At 42.0% G+C, this 12,143-nt stretch overlaps 1 protein-coding gene across 1 annotated transcript; it reads right to left on the bottom strand.

Moving 5' to 3' along the window:
* Positions 1 to 3,594: 3,594 nt before the first annotated feature.
* Positions 3,595 to 11,734, bottom strand: LOC107388599 (G-protein coupled receptor 22). Its single transcript, XM_015964165.3, has 3 exons — positions 11,315 to 11,734; positions 9,679 to 10,568; positions 3,595 to 9,032 (listed from the first exon to the last, which is right to left on the bottom strand). Exon 3 carries the CDS (start codon positions 9,026 to 9,028, stop codon positions 7,712 to 7,714), a length of 1,317 nt encoding a protein of 438 aa, XP_015819651.1. The 5' UTR covers positions 9,029 to 9,032; positions 9,679 to 10,568; positions 11,315 to 11,734; the 3' UTR covers positions 3,595 to 7,711.
* Positions 11,735 to 12,143: the final 409 nt, after the last annotated feature.

Here is a 12,143-nt window from a genome sequence, read left to right as displayed (position 1 = left end):
TTTCGGTCACTACCCAAAGCTCGTGACCATAGGTGAGGGTAGGAACGTAGATCGGCCGGAGCTTTTTCTTCCGGCTCAGCTCTCTCTTCACCATGACAGATCGGCACAACACCTGCATCACTGCAGATGCAGCACCAATTCGCCTATCGATCTCAAGCTCCATTTTCCCCCTCACTTGTGAACAAGACCCAGAGATACTTAAACTCCTCTACTTGAGGCAGGACCTCGTCTCTGACCTGGAGATGGCATTCTACCCTTTTCTGTTCAGGAAAAGACAGCCTGAGTAAATCTATAATCCAAACCAACATGGTCCTATGTGAAGAAAGCCATTTCCCCCTTGTTATATTAGGAATTGACAGAGATTAACGACAGTTATACTAGCCAGACCTGATTACTATCAGACATGTAGGGATCAAGAAATTAATAGACTTAATTGGCTGTAACATCTCACAAGCAAGACATGACCCATTCTGAATCAATTCAAAACAGAAGAAAGCACACTAAAGCACAGAAGGCCTTAATCTGTTAAATTTGAGATCAGAATTCATGATTAAACAATGACAAAGAGAAATGCATCATGGGAGAATTATCTCTGCCTTCCATCTGACAACTACAAAAAAGAGCATCATGATTTTGGGAAAATACACATGTGGATCTTTGTGTTACATCTGCAGACAAACAAGAATACCATCCCTTACCCTAAACATTAGGGTGGTCGAGTTTGGGTCAGAAATTAAAATGTGACAAACAAAAGCCATGTTTCTAATGAATACTTACAAAAATTGGTGTTACTTGGAAATCGTTTTTGAGAGGCTTGTTTGCCTCAGCTGATGCATTTTCCCAGTAAACAAACTGTGACCTCAAAGTTAAGTTTGCATCAAATGTCTAGTTTTGGAAGGTTAACAGTTTTGGAGTTACACCACGGATCTTCCCGGCCAAAAAAGTTGCCATTTGGATTTAACATATTTAAGCAAAGAGGTATGAGCCTCCTATTGGATAATTACTGGGCAATTATCCTGTAGCTGGCAACAAGTTATTTAACCCCAACTGGTACTTCTCATTTCTTAAACAAACATGTGGAAGGACACATCTGGTGGTCGTGGAAAAGATGTTAGTGTGTGAAAAGGGCCAGATCATTGGATCAAGCAGAGAAAACATCTAAAGAGATTGCAGAAATGACTAAAACTGGGTTAAGAACTGTCCAACTCATTATTAAAAACTGGTCTGATGAGTCCTAATGGACCCTGTTCCAGAGTGATGGGTGCATCAGGGTAAGAAGAGAGGCAGATGAAGTGATGCATCCATCATGCCTAGTGCCTACTGCACAAGCCTGTGGGGGCAGTGCTGTGACCTGGGGTTGCTGCAGTGGGTCAGGTCTATGTTCAGAAACAGGATGTGCTCCAAGAATGAGGTCAGCTGACTACCTGGATATACTGAATGACCAGGTTATTCCATCTTCCCTGATGGCACGGGCATATTCCAAGATGGCAATCCCAGGATTCATTGGGCTCAAATAGTGAAAGAGTGGTTCAGGGAGCGTGAGACATCATTTTCACACCTGGATTGGTCACCACAGAGACCAGACCTTAACCCCGTTGAGAGTTTTTGGGATGTGCTGGAGAAGGCTTTGTGCAGCGGTCAGACTCTACCATCATCAACGCAAGATCTTGGTGAAACATTAATGCAACACTGGATGGAAATAAATCCTGTGACATTACAGAAGCTTATCGAAACAATGCCACAGCAAATGTGTGCGATAATCAAAGCTAAAGGTAACAGAGTAACAGAGTCTGACCTTTCTCTTGGTGGCAATTCTTTTTTGGGCCGGGCAGTGTATGTGCATAAAAGAATGAGATTATCAGAAAATCTGAGGAAATGAGGCCAAATAGTCAATTTGGTTAATGGAGTTTTTCTCTAACATCACATAACTGCTCAGTGCATGCATATTTGTGTTAAATGTGTCATCTTTATAGGTCAGTTTCTTTGCCCCATCAGCCAATCTGTTGCTGGCTGTGATCCCGTCTCAGCTCTCAATCAGATGTGCCCTCCAGCCACTGTAACATCCTCGCTCCCCTGTTTAAAGCAGGGCCATCAGGAACCCCGGCTGCATCAATATTCCCCATATCATTTTTATCTCCTGTGCCACAAACCAGATGCTGAAGCATTAGATAGAGGTTTTAGCAATCACTCTGGCAACCTGCAGCTTCGTGCTCTCTGGATATTTAAAGGCTCTTCAGTTTTCTGCCCTGTGTGAGACAGCAAAGGCGCACATTTGATGAGTTAATTACAGGAATATAGAGTTGGAGGCAGCAAGCACGTTGATATGCATGCACGGGAACACACTGTGCATATACACTTCAGAGACAGAATGTAATCATTGACCTGGGGATTTAAATGAAGTTGAGTTCAGCTGAGCGTGGCTTCACATGCAAATGGAGATTGTAACTCTGCATCTAGATTTGATGTCAAAGCACAGAGAGAATGTAATAAAACCTGTTTTCCCTTCTTGTTTGCATTCTTTGAAACTCCTCAGTTGCATGAATAAATAATTTCCCTTTTATTTAGGCCAAACTTGTCAACAAGACAAAAGGAGCCAAAAATACAAAGCTGGTTATAATCCATGAGCCGCAACGACTTTGAGAATACAATTCCAGCTTGTTCTTTCATGACAAATAACAAGGACCATGACACAGCAGCAGCAGCCACAAAAAAAGCAATGAAGATGAACAGCAGTATCTGATATGGTGCGTTATAAAGAAATATAATACTTTTCTGCAAAATGTTTTGCTGTCCTTTGTGTTTTATGTGATTATGCTGCAAGAATTATTAAGTATGTTATTTTTCTCAGCCTCCACAGTAAAACAAAATGTCTGTTTTTTAATGTAACACATGTTAACTTTTACTGATAGTATTTGTGCAACTGTTCAGCTAGAATCACTGTATTAAAGGAATATTTCAGCTATGCTTCTTTCCTAAATCAAAACTATAACTAATCACTTTTATGCATTTTGCAGAAACCTTTGTGAACGGCCCCCCGTCCAGAGGTGTCATTCACAGCCAACAGGAATGATAAGCTAACGGCTAGTCCAAACACATTTGAGAGCAAAGATATTTTCTTCTGTATTTTGTCAAATGTAATGTTACTTCATAGAGATTTACTTAGCAATTGTTTATTTCAGTCATTTTTAGAAACATAAATAGATTCCTGGCAGATTTCAGCCCTGTGTGCCCCAGCAGTACAACAAAGATGCACATGTGAGTAATTTAATGGAAATTTAAATGTTCATAAAATAGTTTTAATGAGTTTTGAAATACCAGCAGCAACAAACTTTGGTCTTCGCTGAGCTCAGACTAGCTGTTAGCTTGTCAACGTTGTGGGACAAACTATTTCCTCAAGCAGAGGCTGTTCAGGAAGGTGTCTTACATTAGTTGGATTGACAACTTAGAAGTTTGTTCAGATTATTGAGTTTGTATCTGAATTTCCACCTCACTGCTTTGCTTGGTCACCTAGCCGGGCTATGTGAGAATGAATCAAATTGTCAACGACAAGCAAGATTCTCTGACCCCCCCCACCCCCCCCCCCCCCCCCCCCAAAATCTGCAGCTACTACATCTATTATTGCAGGATGAGGAAACAAGAAAGAACAGATCCCAGATAGAGGTTCTAAAACCTGGATGGAGCTACCAAGCAAAAGTTTTGCTTCTGCTTTTAATTTTCTTGAGTCGTCTTGTGTGTTTGGTGAGCTGAAGGCCGTATTTGGATGAAAAATTGATTATTCTATTCTATTATCTGAAACACACATATGTGAAACATTCTTTTAAAATCTGTCAACTGTGACTTTTTCAGTCAGCTCAAAGAACCAGCCTTTAAGAAAATGAAGAAATAAAAAGCAGGCTTGGTTTGATTACATCTGGTTTATGTCAGGTAGAATGATGAGCTGCATGGTGTTCTGTTGTGTCAGTGGAATGTGTGTGTGCGGTTGTTGAACTCTAAACAGTACTTCCTGCGCTGTGTGACCAAACCAACATCCACTATGATGGGGTAGATTCCCAGTCACATCCAGGATGTGGCAAATCTTACATGCATAAATACAGTGGGGCAAAAAAAAAAACAGTTAGCCACCATTTGTGCAAAATCTCCCACTTCAAAAGATGAGGCTTGTAATTTTCTAGGTTGCTAGACGCACCCTCTGTGTAGAACAGACAGAGGATGGGTCTGGATACTCAGGCCCTGTCCACACGTAGCCGGGGATCTGCCAAAACGTAGATATGTTTCTACATTTTGGCCTGTCATCCACACGAAAACTGAGTTTTTCACACGAAAACTGATCTTTTTAAAAACTCCGGCCAAATTGAAGATCTGCATTTTCTCCGTTTTGGGTGTCTGCGTGTGGACGGACAAAACCGGAGTTTTAAGGTCCGCAACGTCACTTTCCGCGACAAAAAAATGCTGACATCACGTGTGCGACCTGTGTTTACACTAGCCGGCATCATGGAAGCCCTCAGAGCTGCGCTCTGTCACTACCCGATCCATCAATTGTCCAAGCGCTTTCTGCTTGTTTGTGTTTGCAAGCAGAATTACTGCTCCTTGCGGAAGATCACAGACGAAGGACGAGGTTAAGAACGGGGGAAGTACTGCTGCCTACAGGTCTGGCATGTCCATAACAACGTATTTATCCGGGTACGTGTGGACAGAGTTTGTTTTTAAAACGCGGTGGTGTGGATGCAAGTTTTTGGAGGGGCGGATATTCGTTTTTAAAAAACTACGGCTACGTGTGGACTAGGCCTCAGAGGCAGAGAGCACTATGAGGGGAGGGACTAGCAAGCAAAAAAAAAAAGCAAAACAATCAGAAAGAAGGCAAAAATGATGGCTGTATCACGCAACACAGGTTTTTTTTAGCTGTAGTCAAAGATGGTGTCTGGTGATGGCGCAAAAGTCTTTCTTTAGAGCAAAGGCTTTTAGTGCTTCTTTATGTGGTTTGAAAGACAGGTCCAAGTCATTTAGAACTGAGGAAAGAGCCGCAGCAAACTTCAGACGCCATCTTCGTTGTTCATGAGAAACTGAGCGTCGTGGTGTGTGAGGTACGCTGCTCAGCACCGATTGGGTCGGCTAGAATCTCAGGGGTGGGATTATTTGAATGGGAGCGTTCCTAGGCCCTTTGCTTCCCATAAGGAAGCATTGGCATGGCTGGCCAGGCTAGTAATTTTCATCATAGGTATACCTCAACTATGAAAGACAAAATGAGAAAAGAAAATCCAGAAAATCCCCTTTTTTAGATTTTAAAAAATGCATTTGCAAATTATGGTGAAAAATAAGTATTTTGTCTCGTACAAACAACAATCTTTCTAGCTCTCAAAGACCTGTAACATCTTCTGTAAGAAGCTCTTCTGACCTCCACTCGTTACCTGAATTAATGGCACCTGTTGGAACTCACTATCAGTATATAAGACACCTGTCGGCAACCTCAAACTGTTACAAATCCAACTCCACTATGGCTAAGACCAAAGAGCTGTCAAAGGACACCAGAACCAAAATTGTAGTCCTGCACCAGGCTAGGAAGATTGAATCTGCAACAGATATGCAGCTTGGTGTTACAAAATCAACTGTGGGAGCAATAACCAGAAAGTGGAAAGCATACAAGACCAAGTTACAAAGGCTATCAGTAACAGACTACATCACCAGGGACTCAAACCCTGCAGTGCCCGGCCTGTCGACATGTGCAGGCCTGTCTGAAGTTTGCTAGAGAGCACTTGGATGATTCAGAAGATGATTAGGGGAATGCTATATGGTCAGATGAAAGCAAAATAGAACTTTTTGGAAAAAACTACGCTCTGTGTTTGGAGGAGAAAGAACGCTGAGTTGCATCCAAAAAACATCATACCTACTACAGAGCATGGGAGTGAAAACATCATGCTTTTGGGCTGTTTTTCTGACAAAAGGAACCTGGGGCTTCATTTATGAACCATACTTATGCACATATCTCTGCGTATCTCGAACAAATTTATGTTGTATGTGGTATTCTTCATTCTGTACTTGTGCATGGAAATGTTCCTAATTATGGGAAAACCTCAGACCATGCTTAGGAACAGCATCTAGTGGTAGAACGGAGGAACCACAATACTGAAGGTCTCAGTTGTCCACACATGTTCCCCATCCACAAATGATTTTACCCATTAGATAATTATTTCAGTGGAAAAACCCGTCTCATGACACAAACAGGATAAACAACGCTCTGGTCGGCAGCCACAGTGGAAAGACTCGCTGAATCACAAACGAACATCCCCAAATAATGTCACGAAGCCAAATGCAAAGTTTAGAGCAGAACATTGACCCAGAGTTTTCCAGATCGAGCAGATGTGTGAGAATAAATGCAACGACCGCTTAGAGACGGCACAAGTTACTGCCATCATTGATTCTGGTGTGTTCATTCAACAATTTATTATATTTTATGTCCACATCTTAATGCATCAATTATTAGATTGTTTTCCTCAGCTCTACCGAGCACCCCAGCTAAACAAACCAACACGCTACCTAACTCAGATTTTTCAGATTCAGATTCAGATTTCAGATTTATTGGCCAAGTAAAATTACATTTACAAGGAATTTGTCTTCGGTAGATGTTCTGATTGGTTATTTGGTGTGTCAGTCAGAATAGCAAAAGGCATCACTCGGCTAGGAGAAAAAAACAAATACTGTGTGCCCATAGAGATGTCCAGAAATAATAGAACATATGGGTGATAGATTAGAAAATAGACGGTTCTACAATCTCCGGAGTTGTCACATTAATCACATTAATCTTATATTGTCAGATCCCACGGCCCTTGATCCTAGGAGTTAAAGCACAAACATACTTTTATTTTTCATTTTTGTCAAACTCTAATTTTGATCAATTATCAATCAGAGGCTCGGAGCAGACCCGCTGCTCCTCCACATCGAGAGGAGCCAATTGAGGTGGCTCGGGCATCTGCCTCCTGGACGCCTCCCCGGTGAGGTTTTCTGGGCACATCTAACCAGGAGAAGACTGAATACTTTTTAAATAGGATATGTCGGAGTGACTGTGTCTCTCACCTGGCCAGGGAATGCCTTGAGGTTTCCTCAGAAGAGCTGGCCCAAGTTGCTGGGGAGAGGGAAATCTGGGCTTCTTGACTTGGCTGTTGACCCCACGACCCGACTTCGGATAAGCGGAAGAAAATGGATGGGTGGACTAATATTCACTTTAAGTGTGACTTTCCTTTCTGTAAACTCCTAAATCATGAGGGTAGTGGCCTCAGAAGGAATGGGAAGTGATAAACGTCACTCATCTCACACAGATTCACAAACATTGCAGTCGAAGGAGAGCAGAATAGGAAGCCTTTTGCTTACATTGGAAGTGAACACATAATTTATTATAAATATTCGTTTACATAACAACTCCTACTTTTGTCTAAATTTATATACCTTGTTCAACCCATCCTGTACATGGATTTGCATGTGCACACTGTATGCTGCTGATGTTACAAAAGACCATGCAATATCTACAGTACAATATTTATTACATCTATGAAACTCACCTTTGTTCTCAATAAATAGTAATAAATTATCCACTTTTTTATGTACATGTTATTGCACATAAAAGTAAATACCGCTTTGGATCAAGGTTTTCCCTTTTTCAAGTTGGCCTGATGTCAGTTTTAGCTGCTTGTCTGTAGTCCTTTGTTAGAAGTAGTTCCTCTTACTCAACATCCTCAGATGAAAGACCTTTCATCGGTGCATCTTTGTCCTCAAATGTTACTTTTTTGTTCCTTTTTGGGTCAATCCATGAGTTGTGAATAATGGCGTTATTTGGGGTGGGATCGGCTTCAATGATTGACACTACTCGCTTCTTCATCTTGCTTTTCAAGGCTTTCTGGAACTTCTGACGTGTGAAGGCATAAAGCAGAGGGTGAAAGATTGTGGTCCCATAAGCCATCACCAGAAAGCCCAGCCTCAACTTGACCATGAGGTCGCTGGGGCCTATGCTCAGGATGACAGTGTTGAGAACAGTGATGGGTGTCCAGCAAAGCAAAAAGGTTGACACAATCAACAAAGACATCCTAAAAACCCTCTTCTGGCGCTCTCGCCTCTCCCTGTGGCGCTTCACAGCCCGACGCAGGGCAATGATGACAGATACAGAGGTACGCATGCCCAGGGTGGGATTGCGGCTGCCACTGCTCTGAGAACCATCTGTGGCCTCCTGCTGTGTTGTCATGGCTGTCATGGATGGACGCTTTTTCCTGCGAGCCTTTTTCTTCTGTGAAGCGTGAAAACGTGTGCCGATGCGAATGTTGAGTGCCTGTAGGATCTTTGAGTAAGTAATGAGCATCACAATGGCAGTGAAGAAGAAAATAGGGATCTGAGCAAGCAAGTGGTAATAGAGGCCCAGTTCAGTGTAATATTGGTTTGTGTGAACAACGTTCTCCACCATTGTCTGGTTCAGTTCAGCGTGGCCTTGAGCAAAGAAGCCCACTTCGATAAAGGGTATGAGAAAACTAGCAAAGGATAGCACCCATATGCTAGCCAGCAGGACCAGAGCACGGCCCATGGTCAGCACTCTGTTGGCTGGTTTCACTGAGATGTCGTAGCGGTCAAGGGTGATGGCTAGCACGTTGGCAGCAGTGGCAACACTTGCAAAAGAGACACAGGCTTCGTGGAAGCAACACACAAGAGCAGTGTCTCCTTCCAGGGAAAGCAGCACCACTACAATGGTTAAAGGGATGCAGCACACACACACCAGCACATCCAACACGTGGAGGTTCATCGTGACTATGTTGCTGACAGAGCTAATGAGGTTTGACTTCATGCAGTAGAGGGCGAGCACGGTCAGGTTAGAGCTTAGCCCCAGTAGGATCTCCAGCATCAGGAAGCCTGTCAGGGAGACCTGAAAACTGACGGGGTAGGAGTACGGGCCGGGGGTGGCCGGACTCATGGCGTGGCTGATGGGTTCTGTGTTGTCGGTGACCGTGACGTTACTCATGGTGGCTTCTTTTTCTGAGCAGAGAAGAATATGCATTATCCTACATGTGAGAAGGAGAGAGGAAGAATTTATGAAGATTAAAGCATCTCTAGGAAGACGCAGCTGAAAGTATTTGATAAACATTTTGTGAAAACAATTTTGAAATTAAAAACAAGATGCACAACTTTTTACTGAATTAGTCTAATAATGTCCCTTTTTATGCTTTGTGCTCTAATGTGTTCACGTTTTTTACCTAGGCTTTGTCATGCATGTTTTATTTTTCAATTTTATCTTTTTCTATGAAACACACTCCTAAGTATGTAATATGTTTTGGTTTTGTACTTGGGTTAGGTTCACATCACTCTAAAGTTTGGTTAAATAAAGTAAATTAATTTTTTTTTATTTTTTTTTTTTTTCATAATCTGGATTCTGTGAGAGTAGCTTCAGGGGAGACAATATTTGCAGTGGTCAATTTTAGTTTTAATTTTTGTCCAAATCTAGCAATAAAATCAAATTTGAAAACAGACAAGTTCCAACTCTAAGTGGTGAGTCAAAAAACGCTTCATCTGTATTAGAAAAAATTCAAATAAACATAATTACTGACAGCGTTGATCAAATGAAGTTCGATAATTTAAGATGAGTTTCTTAAATTTGATGTGAACATTTAGATGGAGTATGTGCAGAAAAAGAAAAGACCGTTCATTTACCCTTCCCTCTGAACACCAGGGCTGTGTAATCAGGGCATGCAGTCCACCTCAGATCCAAAAAGAGGAGCATTACATCCAGACAAACCCGTGGAAAAGTTATTTCCGGTCAGACAGATGTTTTTCCCTTGTCCTCAAAAGTAATAAATCAAAGGAAAGAGCTGTACTCAAATGTATGCAGCGGCTTCTTTCTCAGATCGCTTTTGCATTGGAGATGTTGTGACCCCTCGTTGAAGAACAAGATTTTGCTGGGTTCTCTTGTTTGTTATTGTCTGATGATATTCCAGGTCAGGAGAGATACAAAACCCAGAGAAACAAATTAACATGCGTGACTTTTCCTCTGCACAGCTCTGGCTCGTTGTGCATCCAACATCCAAATCTTTGCTTTCTCATTTGTCCACAACAAGAAGACAAGGAGTTGTGTTTGAGATGTGCAAATAAAAATATTAATAAAAACAGTTTCCATCTATTAGCATGTCCTCTAAAACTCAAACTTGTCAGTCAGCCATGTAGATTCCCCAGAGTGCAACATGTCCAGAACATGTTAGGAACAGGTCAGCGAGTTCGGACATCATCCACCAGGTCCTTGTCTCCCCCGAGAGCACTAATGGAAGAGGCCTTCACTCTCCACCTTTCCCATCAGTCTTCACTAACTGGATCCAGTCAACATTGACTTGCAAATCGACCACGGGTCTCCAGTTTGTCGCTGCGCCCCGAATCACCGGAGACGAGGTGAGTGTGTCCGTGTCCAACCACCATGACACACATGATCACCAAAATGTGTGTGTGTGGTTTCATTCAGCAGTGTATGGGAAGGTCGTCGTCCGAAAGAATGGCTTGACTTCAGGAAAAGGGAGGCTTGTAGCTACTTCAGATCTTTGGATTTGAGTAACCTGAAGGTTGAAAGAAAAGAAAAGAAAAGAAAAGAAAAGAGAAAAATAAATGAGAAAAAAACAGAGTGAGAACAAGCAGAGAGAGGAGAGGAAGGTGTTGGGGGATGGATCGAAACATTCTGATGCAACATAGATCCTCTCATTAAAACCTGCCTGTGAGGTTTTGCTTTCCTGCACCTGATGCACTTTGCTGCCATGTTACCACTTTTAAACAGGTTTGCACAAAAGAAAACTATTTAACAACTTGCCTTCCTGTTTTCTAAATCTATAATGAATATTTCAGATAATAACACTGATGAGACTTACAATGATCATGACTAGACGGACTCAATTTAATTTTCTGTGCAGTGTGATCCTTTGAGTAACCTGTTACAAAGACATGTCGTTGCACTTGAACCAAATGGCCTCTTTAGGGAGATGTTTCAGTCTTTTTACAAGGCTGTTACAATAAGAAGGCAAATACTTTAAACTATCATGCTAAAAAATGAGCAGAAATACAAAATGGTGGGATTATTAATTTCAAAGTTGCACAATTAAAGTTCTCGTCCTCACCAGAATAATATAAAATACCCATACACATGCAACTAATACAGAAAGTGAGTTGTGTGATGTTTGCATCTGATGCTCTGAACCGCAGAGACAGAATGTTTCAACAATACTGTCTGGTTGTTCAGAGACGTTTGAGCTTTTGTGGCTGTCATAATTCATGGGATGGCTGTATATTAAGACTATTGCTTCAATCTCACCATGCGAGGTGGGGACGGATGCTCCAGAGCTGCTGTGGTCACTACACCGTCTCCTCTCTATCCAACAGTTTGACTTCAACTAACGATGCAAATGGCTCATTTCATCTTCTGCCTCGTCCAAGAGCAGTTCAAGAATTGTTGTTGGATCCTTAAAAAAATATTCACTCATTCTTCTCGGTGTCAGAAGTCCATAAAGAGTAGTCCTTCTTGGATTATTCTCCTTCCTCTTGTCTTTCCTCTTCTTCATCCATGAAGACTGTAAATGATCCAACCAACTCTTGCTTCGCTCCCTCCCCGTCTCACTGACTGGATAGGAGTGCACACCACCACAGTCTTAGTATCTCTCTCTATCTCCCACTCTCTTCCTACTCTCTCACTCCCTCTCTCTCGCTCTTTTACTGCGGAGGTTTGCAGTGCTCCCCCAGTTCTGATTGGTCTGCAGTAATAGGCTTAACCCTTTTCTCTTCAGCAAGGAGGAGGTATTTATTCTAGCTCTGCCTTGTTTCTCTCTACCCCACATGCTGAATGTTTGAGGCGCAAGAATTTGATTATTTAAAAAAAAAAAAACTAAAAAAATAAAAACACAAAGATCTCTACTATCTTTTTTCCCCCAGAGGAGTGCTAACCTGCTGCTGAGGCTAAACCTGTGGGTTTGACATATTGGGCAGAAAACAGCAGAGAAAAGTGCAATGATTTATTAATTATCTCCGTCACTTTGTAACTAGCCAGTATTCTAGTAACGGTGAAGGGAATCATAAGAACGCCGGCAGAGAGAAGCAACATTTCTCGATTGATTTCTCTGCGCTTATATAAGTCTTAAAAGGGTAGA

The sequence above is a fragment of the Nothobranchius furzeri genome, chromosome 4 (assembly GCF_043380555.1).
Source record: "Nothobranchius furzeri strain GRZ-AD chromosome 4, NfurGRZ-RIMD1, whole genome shotgun sequence".
NCBI lineage: Eukaryota > Metazoa > Chordata > Actinopteri > Cyprinodontiformes > Nothobranchiidae > Nothobranchius > Nothobranchius furzeri.
This window is presented reverse-complemented; position numbering and strand designations above follow the sequence as displayed.

Coding starts and splice junctions, on each gene's coding strand:
- LOC107388599 (XM_015964165.3), bottom strand. CDS start 9,028: ATGCATATTCTTCTCTGCTCAGAAAAAGAAGCCACCATGAGTAACGTC.